Source organism: Limanda limanda, chromosome 17 (assembly GCF_963576545.1).
Source record: "Limanda limanda chromosome 17, fLimLim1.1, whole genome shotgun sequence".
NCBI classification, from domain to species: domain Eukaryota; kingdom Metazoa; phylum Chordata; class Actinopteri; order Pleuronectiformes; family Pleuronectidae; genus Limanda; species Limanda limanda.
In genome coordinates, this window is record NC_083652.1 from 2,021,109 (window position 1) to 2,040,956 (window position 19,848).

The 19,848-nt window shown below is 41.3% G+C and overlaps 1 protein-coding gene across 1 annotated transcript; it reads left to right on the forward strand.

The window, feature by feature from the left end:
* Positions 1-793: 793 nt before the first annotated feature.
* Positions 794-19,646, forward strand: ppl (periplakin). Its single transcript, XM_061089459.1, has 22 exons — positions 794-1,014; positions 5,201-5,300; positions 7,063-7,217; positions 8,172-8,292; positions 8,725-8,850; positions 9,095-9,136; positions 9,952-10,113; positions 10,198-10,305; positions 10,882-10,977; positions 11,091-11,213; positions 11,338-11,484; positions 11,859-12,010; positions 12,120-12,217; positions 13,286-13,443; positions 13,543-13,721; positions 13,839-13,977; positions 14,749-14,942; positions 15,096-15,246; positions 15,364-15,447; positions 15,525-15,641; positions 16,369-16,461; positions 16,559-19,646. The coding sequence occupies exons 1-22, from the start codon at positions 965-967 to the stop codon at positions 19,223-19,225; spliced, it is 5,262 nt and encodes a 1,753-aa protein (XP_060945442.1). The 5' UTR covers positions 794-964; the 3' UTR covers positions 19,226-19,646.
* The last annotated feature ends 202 nt before the right edge of the window (positions 19,647-19,848 follow it).

Sequence of the window (19,848 nt, forward strand, 5' to 3'; positions counted from 1 at the left end):
CCTAAAATAAGATTTGCTCTCAAAACGTAAACTGTTTTCCCACACTCTGTTTTACATTATCTTGCATTTATTTGTGATATTGTGTGACATTTTGCAATTTTAGTGCGACGACACACTGAACTTTTAGCTCTCAGCTGCAGTGGTTGTTCTAACTCAGGGTCTTCACATGAGCTGTGTGTGTGTGTGTGTGTGTGTGTGTGTGTGTGTGTGTGTGTGTGTGTGTGTGTGTGCGCGTGTGTGTGTGTGTGTGTAAGTGTGTGTTTGTGTGTGTTTGTGTGTGTGTGTGTGTGTGTGGCACTGGTTAGGGATTAGGGTTAGCTATGAATTGGTCATGGACCATGGTTAGGTCAAAGTCAATGTACAGATCTGTCTCTCTCTCCCTGTGGGTGCGCCTGTCTTTCTTTAGCTATGAGGGCTCATTTTGGGTCAATACTATCATTGTGAGGACATTTTGAATGGTCCTCAATAATTCATAGGGCTAAATATTTGAGGGTTAAGACTTGGTTTAAGGGTTAGAGTTAGGGTCGGGGGCTAGGGAATGCATTATGTCAAAGCTATAGAGAGACAAGGGTAGGTATGTGTGTGTGCGCGTGTGTTTGTGTGCGCTTGTTCAAAGTTCCATTGAATTGGGGCGCGTTCAAGCAATGTGACCCCGCCCCCCGTGTTGACTGACAGGTCCACAGGTGGAGGGTGAAACTAAAAGTGAACGTACAAGATGTGTGTGTGTGTGTGTGTGTGTGTGTGTGTGTGTGTGTGTGTGTGTGTGTGTGTGTGTGTGTGTGTGTGTGTGTATTCGTGTGTGTGTGTGTGGGAGGGGACTGTGACACTGAGACACTATGGGTGTGTGGACACTTTGACACAGGACACACTCACACCGAGCAGAGGACACACGCACAGCCGAGCTTCGTCCCGTCCTGCTGGGATAGTTTTCTTGTCGGAAGCCGCTGACAGGTGACCTGCCACCATGTTTAAGAAAAAGAGCAAGTCCACCACCATAACGCAGCCGAAAGCAACGTAAGTAGCATATTTTATTATACACCTGTCCTCTCTGTCCAGCTGTGGGAACAGTGGAGCTGTCTCCAGCCCTACGGAGGCTTTCTGCTTCACGTTCACGTTCTAGAAACGTCCTGTGTAAAGCAGCCTTTCCTGCCGGTGAAGAAAACCACTTGTGAAAACTTCAGCTAAACCCCCAGCCTGTCTTGATTTCATGGAAGTGTGTATTGCAATCTAATGTCAAAGAGGATTTTACCATAAGAAACGGATGATAGGTGGAATACATTCTTGCCGAATTAAAGATTATTTTGATTATTATTATTTATTTAAGAAAACATCAAGTTTTATATAAACCCAGGAATTGTCAAGCACTGGGACAAAATCACTTGATATTCAAGCTTTTTTTTAATGGAGTACGGTTTCGATGCTGAACATGCAACAAGAGAACTGGGCGTCTCCTTCAGAGGACTTACCTCATTTAACTAGTATAGGTTGACTAGTTACCGAGCCAGTCTCCTGCATGATTCAACAGAGATACAATGCCTTCAGAGAATTACATTTGTATGTTCTGCCTGTTAAACAAAGACTTGTTAATGGGATTGCATAATGTGGCTCCAACTGAGCTGAGGGTGTGGCGGAGAGGCAGTGTAGTAAAGTTGTAGTAACTGGTTTGATAAGTATTAGTCCGGTCCTCCAGAGAAACTGCTTACAGCCTCTCCCACAGTAATGCTGCACCAAGCCCAGTCCATATCACTAACACTCCTCTCACTGCTCTTTGGACAGTTTCTGCCCTAGAAAAGAAAAATGATAAATATTTTAGAACTGACGTTGCTTTATTAACTCATTATCCCTGGAGCCTTTGCGCATTTTCATTTCACCCAAATTGCTTGCCTCTACTCTGCTCTCTGTCTGGATGTCTTTGAAATCTCAAGGGTGATGATGCTCTCTGTCACTCTGCAGGGGCTAAGAGGGTCGCAGCCTCATCAATTACACCCTCTAGTGTCAAATAGCCAGAGATCAGCTAAGCTGTTTTGACAGATAATGATCCTCCACTGTGAGGTGTGTTCCTCCCACTGTCACACCTGCCACACAGACTAAAGAAATACTCCCCCAGAAGACTCCTGTTTCTGTGGCCTGCGCTGTGCAGTGGCATCAGAATTACAGTCACATAGCAGAACCAAAAGAAATTCCACTGATTGATGAAAATGGAATTCATTATTGTTTGGTTCTTCTTATCAAATGACAGTGAGGATGCCATCGTGAAGATAAATGTTATCACTGCTGAGCAACTCCCACATAGCCCAGATAATTGACAGTAATGGAATCCTAATAATGCAGCTCCGCTCTCTTCATTCTCTTCATGCTACTCCTCTTATTCAGGTTGTAGTTGGTATGTGTAGGGGAAAAAAGGCTTTGATCTCAGGTTGCTGTCAAGCTGAAAGTTTTACCCAGGGCAATGATAGCCCCAGGACAAAGTATGAAGTCCAAAGATGACTCCCTAATTACCTGGGAGCAGGGGATTAGTTCCTGCCTTCACATCCCAAAAAATGATTGTTGACATGCTAGTTTAAGCCTGTCACAAAGATTTAATCTTCAAATGTCTGTCAGAGAAAATTAATAGGAAAGACAGACAGTGAGGAGGCACTGTATGTTTTGGAGTATTTTTCCTCTCCTTAGCTAGACAGGGATGATTTCGGGACACAGGGTTGATGGCTGCGGAGACAGAGCAGAGCTCAGGGTTTGCTGTGACGCCCACAGACAACAGCACCCCTCCACACCCACTATGACTTAGTGCTGGAGTCTTCTGGTTCTAATTTGACCCTCTCCCTGTGGAAACATGTGAGCTGTGTTTCTCAAGCTAGTGGTCCAGTGCCAGTCTTCTCTCAGAACCAACACAATCTTGGTCAAAACATTGAATAAGAGCCAGTGTGTCTCTTTGGAAACGATTGACAACAGTTTTTTCAGCACAGAATACACAGCAGAGGGGGTGGAATTAACTCTGCATTGTTTTCACACGCTTCACTTCTGTATTCTGGGAATCAAGACAAATTGCTGTTTCTTGTAATATATTCCCTTTGAATGCACCTCTGAACTCTCTCAGTGGGACCACTCGTTCAGAAGACTGGGCTGGGTTAGTTATCATCTGTTCTGAATTTGAAACCATGAATTTTCCTGCACATGTTCTGCACAAACCAGTGCTGTTTATCGTTGAGTCCTGTACAGTAATCCAAAGACGCTAGGTTTAGGAGACTGGTTGTCTTTAAAGGAGTGGGGTGTTTACACAAGGACCTGTTGGTTTGAGGTTTTCAGTGAGAAAAGGGAACAGTGCGTGTTTGCTTTCCCGAGTCTGTGTTCACTGAAACCTCCTCAAGGGTGTTTTTCATCTGGATGAGCCTCAACAGACAAATTCCCTGCCACTTGTGCAGAGCTCTGCAGGATATACTTGTTCAAACTTGTTTCATATCAAAAGCAGCAGAGGCTTCTGCAATTAAAGTCAGTGTCCAGCGTGCACTCAGCAGGAGTTACATATCTTGTGTGCAAATGGTGAATGGGTGTGGACATGCGTGTGTGTGTGATGTGATAGGTGGTGGGTTTGAAGTGATGGACATGGACAGTCTCACACACACACACACACACACACACACACACACCTTGAATCATTTTGTTGTAGTGTGTTTCTCACTCACATTTACTGCTGTCACGTACTCTCTTAACAGCTGCTGTTACCCTACACTGTGGTTTGATGCTGATGCTTACATATTTTAGAGACTTAATTAAATTAGATAACAATAATTGCTTTTTCTTTCAACTCATCAAAGAGGAAGGGGGATCAGTTTCAGTACATGCACTGAACTATTAGATGTTGTCCACCACAGACCACTGACAAGTGTCGTCCTCATCACACACAGTTTGTTTTTTATACATTATCAATATATCATTATCTGCCTCCCAAGTATTGGTCTGAATTTACTCAGAATGAGTCTATTACATTTGTTAACAGAACAACAATATGCTTTAACTTAATTTCAAATGACCTCACTGCATTTTCATGTTACTTATCATACATGTAGGCAGTGTCCTTGAAAAACTAAGATCAGATCATCCAGGCTCTGGTGTCAAATTTGCTTCTGAGGTCAAAAGTGATGTTGCAGATGTTTCGATCCAGTACCATGTTAGCACAATAAACTGAGGCACTTGAGTGTGCACTCAGACACACCTTGCATGTGGGTGATAGCTGTCACTCTGATTGGTCGAGGTGTGTCTGCTGCACGATATATCAGGAGAAAACCTGCTCGGCCAGTTTGTTTGACTTAAAGGAGTGATGTCAGCTGTGTGTGTTATAAAGCTACTTGTGTCTCCTCGCTGTCTCTGCTGACCCCAAAGTTAATTTAACACGTAGAACACAACAATTAGTCAGACAACTTTGCAAATTTGCAACTGAGGGTTGGGTATTGACAGTGTGTCAGCTCTTGTGTCTCAGGTTTGATTCTCAGAAAAAAAGTAGTGAGTCACCTGTTTGGTATTAAGATCCTGGGGTAGATAAAGCGGTGAATAGAAGGAGTGCAACTGCCTCATTAAGTCATCATGTCTATAAAAACAAGCTCACAGCTATTATGACAGTTGATGTGCACAGTGCCAATACAGCTCTCAGTCATTTGGAAACAAACCAAAGCATATTCTGAGGCCTAATATGCTGTTGTCTGTGTAGATTATTAAAGGTATTTGCTGCACTCCCAGTAAGGTCTACGCTTGCATCTTTTGGCCACAACTTTCAAACTGTTTGATTCAACCAGAAGTCCAAAAACCCCATTATGTTGATTTTATATATGTGATATGACACAGAGAAAATCCTCACCTCTGAGAAGCTCGATCCACACCGTGTTCCATGTAATCATTTATTTTATTTATTAACAACTTATCAGTTAAATGTAATTGTTTTAACAAGAGTGTTTTGGTGCCAGTGTGTGTTTTAGAGAACATACTCATAATGCATATCCCCTTAGGCCTTCAAGCTACAAATAATATTTGACTGGAAAGTTTCCAAAGACTTTCTCATTTGTAAACACAGTAATGTCACTGTGCTGCCCAGTAGACCTACACATGCAAAGCTGCAGTATCCGTGTCTCTTGTGGAAACTTTATGTGGGAAACAGTGACAACTTGTGGTTGTAACACGCAGCGTCTCACTTCCTGTGATTGTCTTTCAGGGCTCCCTCTACAGAGCTGAGTGCCCTGATCGAGAAGCTGCAGAGGAATGCCGATAAAGTGGAGAAGGGCATCTATGATGTGGAGCAGAACCTCAACAAGGTACAGTCTAATTACAGTGTCTCCAAACAGCCTCCAACATCTATTCATACACACAATTGTATATATGATTTCAGGTACAAATAAAAGTAGTGATTTGACAAAATAAAATTATTTTTTTTTTAAGTGATCAATGTTACATTTAGACCCATCAGAGGGTTAACAAAGTCAGAGCTTCAGCTGTGTTATATAATATACATTTATATCTTAATTACAAGTAGAGCCTCAAAGCAGGCTGGAAGTTTTTAACTGTAGCAAACACCCAGTTGTACCTTGAATGTAGTCGCATTCATCCTCAACCTCTTCCCATGATTCCAATCAGCAACATGAGTCCTGGACTCAAAGGCCATAGTTTTATTAAATTGGTGTCATGCTATTTTATTTCATGTGCACAGTCAGGGTTCATATCTAGTCATTTAAACAACACTGCAGTTGCTGTTCAGGTGGAAACATTTAATTAGCCTCAGTTTTCTTTTTTAAAGGCTTGTGTTTCGCTTCCTATATTTATTAAAACGTTTTGAAACTCAAGTTGAAAGACATTAAAAAAGCTGAAAATTGAAGCAGCAACAACTAGAAAGGCCCAACAGTCCCATTATGGTAGCACATTTAAATTTACTAGATCAAGATTGCAAACACTCATTTAATGGGTTCTTCCTTGGCCCATACCGCATCCGTTCACCAAGTTTCATGGTAATCCCTTCAGTAGTTTTTATGTAATCCTGCTAACAACCAAACAAATGCAGATGAAAACATAAACTCTTTGCTGGAGATAATAAAAGTCCTGATGTTTGGTTAGAAATATAATTACAGACCCACATCTACTGGATTCAAAATTTCCCATAATTACATAACAACTTATCGACATCGTTTATCAGAGTCTTCAATTCATCTGTCTTGACTGGTCGGGTTGAGAGAGGAGAGATGGTGGATAGAGCAGAAGCAGGTGGAGAGGGGGGGGAGAAGGACCAGTTGTGTAACTTTTGTATTTACACTGTCAGAGAGTGTTGAGACAGAGATACCTGTAAAAATTAACACACATAGAAATTAACTACAAAAGAGGGAAAAAGTTAGTGACATGTAGTAATGTGATTTAAGACATGGAGAGAAGGGGGAGGGTTCAGTAAATGGCCACAACTAAATCCACACCCTCAGTTTCTATTGCAGGTTTTCTGTTTGTTTTCATTATTACTCTATTGACACACTTTATGAGGGTTAAAAGAGCAACTTAACACCACATGTCCTCTTTTCAATCTCCTTTATCTACTTGTTGAATAATGAAGACTTTTGTTTGACTTTCTCAAACTAAACCCTACATTACATACAAGGCATAATTATGATAAAGTGCATTATGCAGTTTTTATGTATGCATCTACAAACCTACAGACGTTTGCGTTCTCAGACTTCAGATGTGACCCTTGTTTTACTACAATCCACAGTTTGGTTTAAATGTTTTAGTAAGGATAATTAGAGTTAATGTGTTTTATGCTGGATCTTCTCTATTTTGTAACTATCTAAGTTTGAACACTCTTAGAATATCAATTAACAAAAACTCAACTCAAAGCTGAATATCACTGATAGATAAGACAGTAAAGATGGTACTCATTTGAACTGCTACTCTGTGGCAATTTCAGACTAAAACCTTAACTACATCTCCTGTGTTTATTCTGCTGCGGCTCGTGTTTGCTTTGACACGAAATTGTAGCCAGCAGCGTTTCCCTGACAGCACCTGACTGACTCTGTAACATCCTCTGTGCTTCTGCTGCAGGATGTGAGTAAGATCAATGAGGGGAAGACACCGCTGTATCAGGATGACACCAACAAGAGAATCCTCAACTCTCTGGAGCTGCTCATTGGCTTGGATGAAGACGCCGTGAATGCCAAACGTCTCCAGCATCCACAGGCTGAGATGATAGAGCAGGAGTAAGTAGTACTGAGCTGCTGAATTTTCTGATTGAAACAACCATGCTTTGTATGCAGTCTCTTTTGAAATTGTTTTTTAATGACAGTAATGATATATAGCTTGCTAATACACAACATATGTAACCTGTGTTTAGAATGGAAGGATAAATAACCATTATCACCAAAGAAAACATGAATGGTTAGTTAATTAATTAGTCTTACCTAAACTTAAAATGTTATCATAGTGGTGCACTACAGCCCCTTGTATCTTGTCTGAGTATGACAACATCAAACACTTCCCCATCAAGAGTGAGGACATATTCACTTAGGCTATCTGTTTAGGCAGGCAGGTAAAAAAGATTCCCCTTATTCTCAGATGAAAAAGAACATAAAGAAGAAAAGGATTTACATGGTTTTCCTGAAAATGATCACTGTCAATGAAACCCATCACTTCCTGCAGAAATGTATCACATCAAAAGCCTTGTAGCAACTCTATGGGTATAGTCCCACTGTTTTCTAGCATTTAATTTGAAAAATCAATGTTGCATTGACAGCACCAGTCTCGTTTAACAGCAGTAGAAATAATCTAAAACTGTGTGAATGAAAAGTGACTGTAAATTATCAAATACAGCAAATGTCAGTGTTCAAATCATGAGTCTTAACTAATGGCTGTGGTGTGACTTGCACAAACATGTAAAGGCTTGGTTTGAAAAAACATTGAGGGTGGGAAAGTACTTCTAACCGCCTACAGCATGCACAGTGCTGCTGATCATTGTTAAAGAATCAAACAGACAGAGCCTTTTTTTTCTCTTCCTGTCACTTGTTATTTTAACAAAACGTTATATTTTATTATAAAATCTCTGGTTAAAAAAAAAAAATCACAATTATTTGCATCATTTGTATACACAGCTTGTTTAAAATATAAGACTTAATTCAATGAACATTATTGATTGGGATTAATGTGTATTTATTCAGCATGAGACAACTGCGGGAGAGGGTGATGAAGCTGAGAGAGGACCATGACCGTATCTACCACCTGGTTCGCACTGAGGGGATGCCCAGCATCAACTGGGGCAACATGATGGATGAGAAAATGGTAAAACCTACATGTGCCTTCACTCACTGTACTTGCCACTGTTGCTCCGTCATTAACCTCTGTGATCCTCCATCATCCAGCCAGAGCACTTTCCACATAATGGTGATGGTCATGGGGTGGTTCTTGACTGATAAATAAAACAATAGATCTTCATTAACAGTATCTAGTTAACTCACTTTCCTGGTGTTAATATATTTTCATTGAAAGTATTAAGCACACACACTTATAATGTACACCAACACCAGTTAAGATTAACTTCCATAGTAAATTACTAAAAACGGATCAGGTACAAAACCTCTGTTTACATTTATTGAAATGTAATATACATGGTTGCAAGGTCCTTTTAATAGCTGGCAGACCAAGTAAAGCCCAAACTGTTTCACACTGTTAAGTAGAGGGGACTGAAATTTTTTGTTTTGTCTCCCTGCCCAGGACAACCTGAAAAACAAGGGTTTTGGACAGGACCTGCCATCTGTGGAGAACGAGGTGGAGGAACACAACATCTTCCACAGTGAGGTGGAGGCTCTGGCTCCTCATCTCTCCACCAGCGGTGACAAGGTACAAACAGCAAACCACAAGGAATGAATGACATCAGGATTTATTGGTGCTGGTTATTAATAGTTATCATAGCAGTAGTGAAACTGTGTTAACTGATGGTATACTTTATGTTGTCACTTATAAGACTCACAATGACAACATTCTGTCACATCAGCTAAATAGCCTCCGTTGAACGTGTTAAACAATCACAAAACTGAACTTCTAAAACGGTTGTCTTTAATCTCTGCGTCTGTTGTCTCTTCAGGAATACATCAGTGGCCTCCACATGAAGTACAACAAACTGCTGGTAATGAACACACATCACATGAGCTATACTGTTGCACTGGGCAACATGTTCTCTCATCACCATCAACCCAAACACACACACTCTAGTTTATTTTGATCCAGTCCTGCATACACTGTCTGGCTGCCAAATGTGTTGTTAGTGTGTTATTATTGTTAGTATTAGTGAGCTCTGTGGATTTGCATTCACAGAAACCAGGGAAGAGCCACAGACAGACAGATGTGTTGTTTGTTTTGGTCTTTTCATTGGATTTGTTGACAATAAGAAAACTAGAGGGCGCTCTGAGAGGGCATACCTCCACCAACTCTAATGCCCTACCTCGTCATGTCAAAGCTATGTTTCCCATGAATTATCTAGAATGTGGTGGTCGGCCTTATTTTTATTTGTCCTGCCGCAGTTCCATAATTAACCAAAACCATATTGGCATATTAAGTTTATTGTTCAGGTACAGTGCTGTTGGATTGTCACTGGTTCTTTGTTAATTGCTACTTTGTAGCTGCTTCCAGCTGACAACCCTATTTAAACATAAATGTTACTACATTTTAAAACTTTTTTAGCACATGTTACTTCAAAAGCATTTTAAAAATGTACTGTACCGAACACTGCTTCAGCATTGCATGGGGAAAATAATGAAGCTAAACTTCCTGTCGTAATGTCAAAAATAACACTGTGGCTGATGGATCTGTGAAGGCATAACTCAGGCAACATTCACTCTACTATTTTTTTAGTTTTAAAATGCATCAGAGTTTTCCAGTGCCTAAAGGTTTGAAAACAAGGTGTCACTGTTAATGACATCTCTCTCTCTATCCCTTGTTTAGGCCAATTCCAGCGCTCGTCAGCGCAACCTGCTGAGTCTGCGGGACTACATGCAGCGCTGCACCAATGAGCTCTACTGGATGGACCAACAGGCGGATGAGAGGATCAACTACGACTGGAGCGACGCCAACCTCGACTACCCCGCCCGCCAGAGGCAGTATGAGGTAGGGGCGATCACACAGTACATAAAAACAAGCTCCATTTAGATAACATGGAAAAACTTAACATGTCTATTTAACTTTTAACAGAACTTCATCAGCAAATGTCTGGAGTCCAAGGAGGCAACCGTTACCAAGTTGAATGATGATGGAGAGAAGCTGATCGCCGCGGAGCATCCAGGGAAAAATGTCATTGAGGTACAGACTCATCGATCATTTGACTCTTTCCTTGCTGCATGTACAGCAATATCTGGCTCACCATAACAATACCAGTTCCTGTGGGATTTTCCAAGGATCCAGCCAAGTTAGATTCAGTTTCTCCAGCTTCAGATGATTTCTAAATTGAGTACCTGATGATGGATTGATTCTTCAAGAATATTTTGTAATTGAAACGTAACATTTGAAGGCCAATCTGAGTCCCATCCAGAGTTTCCTTAAGTTTTTCTCATCTTTCTCTCTCTCCTCTGCCCTTTTTTGGCTGATCTTCCATTATGTCCCCTCTCTGACTTTGGTGAACAAACACAGAGCACCTGTGTATATGTGATTTGTGGGAAGTGAGTCTCTCCTGATTTGAGATTGTGTGAATAAGCTTCAGTGGTAATTATTGAAACGGAAGAGAGCGGAAATAAGTGCTAAACTAACCCACTTTAGAATTGTAATAGAAGTTACAAATTCTATTTGTCACTGCAGCACTATGGTCCGCTTGTGTTATTTGGAATGTGCCTTACTTGTAAAGTGGCTTCATGTCCTGTTTCACACACACACTGTTGACAGGCTCATATGGAGGCGGTCCATGCTGACTGGAAGGAGTACCTGAACCTGCTCATCTGTGAGGAAAACCACCTGAAACACATGGACGAGTACCACAAGGTTAGACACACATGTACACTAGGACACAAGACACACATACACACAACACACATACACACACAGTCACTGGTGAGCTTCCCCTGTTAAATGTTTGTGTGTGTGGGTTGGTCCAGTTCCAGAAGGAGGCTCGTGACACCCAGGACCTGCTGAAGCGGCTGGATACAGAGGTTAACCAGAAGTACAACCCAGAGTTCAAAGATGTGTATCAGATGGATGGTCTCATCAGGGAACTGGATGTGAGTATTCATTTATCTCAACATGGATAAGATGGTGGACAACCAAGTGGCAATGACTCCTTTTACAACAGAGAGCATGTTTCATGCTGTGTGTGTGTCTATTTGTTTGTATGCGTGTATGTAGGACCAATCCAAGGCCATGGACCACTTTGATGAGCGGGTCAAGGCTCTTCAGAAGCGCAGCCAGCAGGTGTTACCTCTGAAGTACCGCAGAGAAACACCCCAGAAGCTGCTGCCCATTGAAGCTCTGTGTGAGTTTGACACAGATGAGGTACGTCAAGTGTTTTTGGAGTACAACCCTCTTCGGATTGTCGCTGCCATTACTAAAGAAATGTTATTTTTGAATTTGTTTTATATGGAAAAGGAACATTACGCTCCTCACCAAGTAAACGTTGTTAATAAGAACGGGGGACAGCTTACAGAATGGGTTACACATACGCAAATACTGATATTTGCATACATTGAATGGATAATCTTTTGAAATTATCTGGTGGGCTGTATTTGACTTATAAATTGCAACAGACAGTTTAAAGAAGACATAAACAATAAATATTACAATAAATAATATACAAATATTAATTACATATTGCACAAAAGATGAATTGGTATAGAAAGTTAACAGATTGTGATGTTGTACATATGTAGGGTCAGATTTTGCGTGGGGAGAGGTACGGTCTGCTCAGAAACAATGGGGCCAAATGGGATGTGAAGGACGCAGCCGGACGTAAACTCACCGCACCAGCAGTCTGCTTCTTGACCCCCCCCACTGACCCTGAGGCTGTGGCCATCACTGACAAGTGAGTGTGCACAAATCCACGAGTGTGTACAAAGACATGTACTGGATGAACTCCAACATGGTATTCTATTTGTAGGCTGTAACTGTGTGTTTTGTGGTTGTGATTGCAGTCTGGCCGGCCAACAAAAGGCTGTCAAACAGAAGATGGCAAGCAGCAAGTCAACTATGGTGAAACGCTACGATGAGCTGAAGAAGGACAGCGGGACTGGTACAGAACACATCACAACTTTTAGAAAACTTTATTTAGGAGTTGCTTGCAGAAAACTAGGTCATATTTTGGAATATAACAGAGGAGGCAACTAGTTTGATTTCAGAGCTCACCTTTGTCAGGGCTGGATTAGTTATGAGGACCCCAGCCCTACAAAAGCCCTGGTGACCATGTGTCACTTGATTTATGGCTGTTTCATTTGCTGCTAATTTCCTAAGGAAATAATAAGAACCTTAAGGTGGGTCCTCACTATATAAGTCCAGGTCCTGTCTCCAGGCCTGTTATCATTTCAACCGATATATGCCTTAATAAATGATTGTTTATTCACATTACAATATGTTATTATTATTATAATAATAATAACAATGGGGGCCACTCACTTATAGATAATGTTTAATTATGAAAGCTATATTATCACAAGCTAACAAGGGTGATGAGTATCTGCAGTAGGTAGTAAATGTTTTTATAATGTGATGTCTTGTAATTCAGTAAGGTCAGTCGTTTTAACCAAGAGAGATGCAAAAACTAAATGCATTATATATATTTGTCACAGTTACGGCGGTTTACCTGCTATAACATCAGAGTCCAGTGGATGAAGAAACAGGAATAGTGAGATGTTCACACAGGATTTTAGCCAAATAGAACTAACTGTAAAATGATTAGTCAAACTAACAGTTGTAAACATCCATCACAGTTTACAGAAAGTTTACCTTTCAGTGTTACATGTGTGTTACACAATATTATCACAACCAAAAATGATTAGTTGGCAAAAATATGAAAATATGAAAAGTACTAAACTGGAACCATCCTTTAAATGATTAAAAAATGGTGCACTGCCTTTTGCTATAACAGGTGTTTACAGTATATACATAAACATACAGTGCTGTTATTCACCTGTGAAAGGATTGCTTGAACTCTGGTTTAATTTGGCTTGAAACAAAACCACAGTAATTAACAAATATTTCAGATGAACAGGTTTTGTTGCCTCATTCTGTGCCACTGAAGCTAGCAGATCAATCCAAAGTACACAGTTCATCATGCTCTGTGTGTGATTGTATGTGACCACAGACAAGCAGGAGCAGCAGTGCCGCCAGCTGATGGCCAGTCTAGATAAGGTTGTCAGTGACCTGGACAAACAGGAGAAGGCCATTCATACACGAGTGCGCCCTCCGTTGGAGCAGAACAGGCCACTGCAGGACAGCGCTGACCGCTTGCAGGACATGAGGGTATGAGATTCATTTACAGTGATTTTGTTTGATCTCACGTCTCACAATTCAGCCCAAAAACGGAGGTGGAGTGTTAATGTGATTATTTTTACGTTTCAGGATATTGCTGCAGCTGTTAGTAAGATTGAACCAGAGAAATCCTCTAAAGCAAAGGAGGCAAAAAGCTTCTTGGTCTCCAACCCGAATTGTAACAGTTCTCCTCAGCTTCACAGCAAGGTGGATGAGGCCAACAACAAGTATGCCAAGATCGAAGAGCTTCTTCAGTGCTCTCAGGAGAAGTAAGGGATTGATATGCATCTCAGGATTTCATAGTTTTTGGTTGTACTGGAGCTGTATTCCTCAGTTTTTTTTGTTTCTGAATAGTTTTAAAATCTAAGATTTGCACTTTGTTTTAGACTGAAGAATTCCAACCAGCTGGAGACGTCCCTTCAGAATGGAAAGACTTTTCTTTCTACCTACGAGAATAAGCTGGCCAGGGAGGAGGTTGCTCCAGCTGACCTTTCCTCACTGGATAAAACACAACGGGAGCTTGCAGTAAGTTCTTAAATTCATTGGCAAACATTGGAATGATGCACTACACTAACTGACACCAGGACATGCAAGTAATTTGGATAATAACGTTTTAGACGAGTTGAAATTCTATTAAGCAACGTTGAAATCTGCAGGTCCCCATTTTACGAGATTGAAATATTAAAATGAACAACATGTGGTGGTGCTGCATCGAGAAATAAAGAAGACAGCCAGCTTGCAAACCAGAACAAGAATCAGCTTTATTGATCTCTTATGTATCAGAAAATCCATCTAACAAGTTAATTTGGTGGAAGGAATATACATATGAGATAATATATATTATGTGCAAATATGTAATACACTCAGTATCACACAATGAACAGAGTAAATTAACTCATTGCTCTGAAGTAGCAGAGGGTTAGGGTACCACATTTTCTCGGAAGAAACTCAGATATCCAGAAACATGGAAGGCAAGGAAGGAAGGAAGGAAGGAAGGGAGAGAGGGAGGGAGGGAGGGAAGGAGGGAGGGAGGGAGGGAGGGAAGAAAGGAAGGAAGGAAACATTTATTGATATTAAAACTCAGGCCAATAAATTGATGAAGGGTCATCAACAAGTTTGTCACTAACAAGTGAAAAGATGGTGACTTTATTAGCAAATATGCAGTGAATTAATAGCACAAATGGTAGGGTTAGAATTAAGAAATCCTCCACAAGCTCATTCTATCATTGAATTGTCTTAATTTGAACAGAACACATTATGGTATCCAATTAAATTTGTCTATTTTGCTACCCTTAGGATATTGGCTCCGACCTGAGGTCCAAGAGGTCAGTGGTCTCTGACACAGAGCAGAACCTGCGCTTGGCCAAAGGCAGCTGTGACAACATGGCTACTAAATTCCAAGAGCACTGCCCCGACATTGAGAGGCAGGAAGGTGATGTCCAGAAGCTCAACAAGCGCTTCAACAACCTCAACAGGCAGATCGACACCAGGTGAGAGGGTCAGGGCAAAGAGGGAACATTATCTGAGAGTTGTACATCTGTAGTTATTGGAAAAAAGTAACTGAACATTTGACTACAAACACTCATACAACATAGACTTAAGCATTAAATCTGCATGTTGATCCGTTTTGCTGTGTGTTGCAGGTCTCAAAGCTTGCAGAGAGCCAAGATGTCGTACAACAATTATCGAAATGATTATGACAATCTGAACAGTTGGCTGTCTCGTGTCCCAAACTACGAGGCTAAAGAAATTGATGACACAAGACAATTAGAGACCAAACTGAAGAATCAGAGGGTGAGAGTGTAAAAGCAACAGGGCAATACATGCTCTGCAGAGTTTCGTGGTGTAGCAGATTGCTCTACCAATTGGTCTGTAGAAAAATGCTTACAACAACTTTTCCATTTTCTACAGAACTTGCTCTCTGATATTGCAAGAAAGGAGTCTGACTTGAACAACATCTCCAAAAATGCCCAACTTTACCAACAGGCTGTCAAAGTAAGATATTTTCAAGAGACTTTGCCACCAAATCATGACTTTTAATGTGTACAAATAATGGTATATCTTATTTGTAGGACTATGAGATCGAAACGGAGAAGTTCAGATCTATTCTCGATCTGGAGGATGGACTTGTGCCTCAGACATACAAGAGGAGTAGATTGGAATCACCTGCAAATAGAGTCAAGTCAGAGGTGAGGCACAACTATCAAGCTTTCATGACTTTTACATCGATGTCAGCCAGCAGCAGCTGTGGCTCAGCTCTCAGGAGGTAGAGCCGGTCGTCCAGTAATGAGAACGTTAGAGGTTAGATCCCTGGCTCCTTCAGTCCACATGCCAAAGTGTCGTTGGGCAAGACTCTGAAACCTGAATTGCTCCTAATGGCTGTGCCAGCAACATGTGAATGGTGTGTTTTTAAAAAGTGCTGCATAGAGGTGCTGTTTGAATGTGTCTGATTGTGAAAAGCGCCACTTAAAAGCAGTCCAATTACCATTTACGATGTCATAAATAATGACAAATATAAAGCCTTACAGGCTGAGATATCCTAACCCTAACCCCACAGAACCCCTGGAAAATAAATTTTTGGTCAATTTGCTTGTTCAAACTAATTCTTTCTAACACAGCAATCCTGCAATAAATCCTGCTTTCTTAAGGATATAATGTTCTGTTTTTGTTTTAATTGTTATAATTGTTCAAGGATGTGTAGACTCAACTTTATGGACACATCTGTGAAGATTCTCAGTCATCTGGTTATTGGTAGTTTCAGTTCTTCACTTGAGCAGCTTAATAGACAATTTGGAGGCTGCAGTTTGTTTGTGGTGTTGTTGAATAATGTATAATAATACATTATAAACCAATGTAGGAACTTTGGCAGGATTTACTTTATGTGCTATTCATAATATGTTATTTCAATGTTCGCAGGAAGCTGCAATTGAATCTAAGTTTACTGAGGTAAATGCTGTGAACAGTCAAAGGTTGCAGAATCTGGAGTTTGCAGATGGTCTTCTCAAACAGGTGAAACATTTCCTCATAATAATATTAACAACAATAACAGCAACATCAGAAGCAATGATAAATGAAAATATTAATTTTAATAATTGTTTCTCTATAGCAACCTGATATTCCCATGATCGAGGCGAAAAATGTCAAGTCAGTTCATGCTACCCAAGGAGAGCCTTGGAGAATCAAGAAGCAGCTGGATGATGAGGTCCAGAGGAGGGAGCAGCTAGAAAAAGAAATTGAGATCATGCAGACTGACATCTATGTCCTTGAAGGACAGAGGCCCCAGGATACAATTGTCAAAAAGGAGCTAATCAAAAAGGTTCCTGACCCCCAGCTGGATGAGGAGATTCATAAAGTCCAGCAGAAACTCTCAGAAGAACGCCGCACCACTCACGTCTTGGAGAATGACCTTGAAGTGCTAAAGTTAAAGCTGCGCGGCTTTGAGACAGAGGTAAAAGAAGGGGCACAGCAATATACTGTGAAGGAGGTCCTGCGAATAGAAAGAGACCGGGGTCAGGAGGAGGATGTGCGCAAGCTTCGGGAGGACCTGGATGAGTTAAGAAGGCAGAAGTTGCTAAAAGAGAATGATCTGATATTGTTCAAAAAGCAGGTGACACTTCTGGCTGAAGAGAAGAGCAGGGAAAAAGAGGTAATCATCGAAGAAGAGGTGATCAAAGTTCAGAATGACCCCCAACTTGAAACAGAATATCGATTTCTCCTTGACCGGAGGCAGAAGGAAACGGATGGCAGGACGCAGCTGGAGGATGAACTGAAATTTCTTCAGGAGAAGCTACGAAGGCTGGAGAAGGATAAGGCAATGGCAGAGGAGAAGATTTCCATCAAGGAGGTGGTGAAAGTAGAGAAAGATGTTACCTTTGAAAGGGAGGTAGAAAACATCAGGAGACAGTATCAAGATGAGATGACCAAAAGAAGATCATCACAGCGGGAAAAGGCTGACATGCAGAGGAAAATTACCAGTCTAGAGGAGGAGAAGTCTAAGGTTGTTATTCAGGAGAAAGTACGGGAGATTGTCCGTCCTGACCCCAAGGCTGAGAATGAGGTGGCCAATCTCCGGCTTGAACTTGTGGAGCATCAGAGGCGCTATAAAGATGCAGAGCTCCATCTTAGATCCCTGCAGGATGAGCTGAACATGCTGAGGAACAGAGGGCCTCAAGTGGAAATCAAAGAGCTCATCAAAGAAGTCATCAAATATAAGACAGATCCACAAACTGAAAGAGAATTGGAGAGACTTCGCAATGAAATTGTAGATAAAACCCACCAGACTGAGAAATCTGAGATGGAAATACGCCAGCTGAACGATGAAATTCAAAGATGGAAGAACACCAAACCCCAAGTGCAGACAAAAGAGGTGGTAAATGAAGTGCTGCAGTACAGAGAAGATCCCAAGACCAAGGAGGAGATTGAGACTCTTAAAAGGAAGCTGGCTGATGAACAGATGAAACGCCTCGACCTTGAGGCACAACGATCAAACCAAGAAGATAAGATTAGACTGAGGAAAATCGATCTTTCTCAGGTTCGCGAGAAGATTGTTCATCAAGAAGTGGTCAAGATGGAAGAAGACCCTCTCCTCAGATCAGAGTGCGACACCTTCTCACAAAACATCAACACTGAACAGAGACAAAAGGAGACCCTGAAAACGGAGCTCTACCAGCTGGAGAGAAAGAAGACTGACCTGGATCTGCAATTGGAGGAACTAGAGCGTGAGCGCAAGGCGAGGCGTGATGCAGAATTGGAGATTCAGAGGCTTCGGATCAGACTTAACGAACTGGAGCTCCGCGACAAGGAGAACCGTGAGAAGGTGACGGTTAAACAGAAGGTAGTCCTGCAGCAGGATCCCCAGCAGGAAAAGGAGCACTCCATCCTCAGACTACAGCTCGATGAAGAGAAGCACAAACGCATCCTGCTTGAGAAAGAGCTAAATGCCCTCATCCAGCAGCAAATCACCCTTGAGAAGATTGATGTGAAGGAAAGAGTTGTCCGCACCGAGAAAGTCCAAGTTGAAAGGGACCCAGAAGCTGAGATTGAGATTGAAAACCTGAAGAGGACCCTGGAAGAAGAGAAAAGGAGAAGACGAGACCTCGACCAAGAGATGTCCACCCTCACTTCCAGACTCTCAGATATGGAGTTCTCTAACACCAAGTCTTCCAAAGAACTGGACTACATCCGTGATGAAAGTAACCGTGTGCAGCAAGAAAACCAAAGGATGCAGAATGAGATACGCAAGCTCCGGTCTGAGATTGAGATTACCAGTAAAGAGACTCGTCTTATTACTGAGTCTGCACCAAGGGAGGACGGAAAGAACCTGGAGTTGAGGCTTGATTCACTGCAGAGAGAACTCACAGAACTCAGGGGCGTGACCACCATAAAGGAAGAAGAAATCGAAAGGCTACAAAAGAACCTGGCAGCAGTGAGAATGAAGAGGGAGCAGAGAGAGAGCCATCTCCGCAGGTCTATTGTTGTCATTGATCCAGATTCAGGAAAGGAGATGAGACCAGAAGAGGCCTTCAAGCTAGGCCTGATCGACTGGAAGATGTTTGTCAACCTGCAGAGCCAGGAGTGTGACTGGGAGGAGATCTCAGTCAAAGGTCCTAAGGGGGAATCCTCAGTTCTTCACGACAGAAAATCTGGGCAAAAGTTCTCCATCGATGATGCGTTGCGTCTTGGGCACATCACAAATCACCAACTTCAGCAGTACATAAATAAAGAAATCTCTATCCAGGAGTTTGGTGTAATGGTGTCGGGCAAGACCAAGTAATTGGCAAAATTCCAAGAGCTTTGATCTGTTTTGTCTCTTGTTAAGAAGTCTCTGCTTTTTATTGTACTTCTACTTTATTATTACGGTGAGCTGGCATTATTTTCTTCTTTATCCATGATTCTTCATTGCACTATGTATTTATTTGCTTATGCATATTCAGTTTTGTGGTACTGGCATCAATATATGGATTGGATATGGATATTAATATTGTTACAGCTAAATAAATGACACAGTGGTAGGAAAAGCTCAGCGACGCTTTTATTTCTCAGAGTGGGTACGAGGGTCAACAACATAACTTGATTTGATATTGTCTTTTAAATTCTTAAGGGTACTTAATGTTTCATTTATTTGTGGGGTCTTCCCCAGTCTGTCTGATGTGATCTCTGCAAGCTTCAATAAAATTTGAATCAAACTGAGAAAATGCATACTCTAATAATTCAAATATTGTTTAGTTCTCGTCAACAGTGGCACAGTACATACATATGCATAGAACTACATTCCTTTTATCTTTTCTAGCTATATATGCTATATATTTATAGCAGTTGTACACATTACATTTATATAATATGCAAGAAAACCCACAAGGTCTGTGTAAAATAGAAAATTGTCTACTGTATAATAGC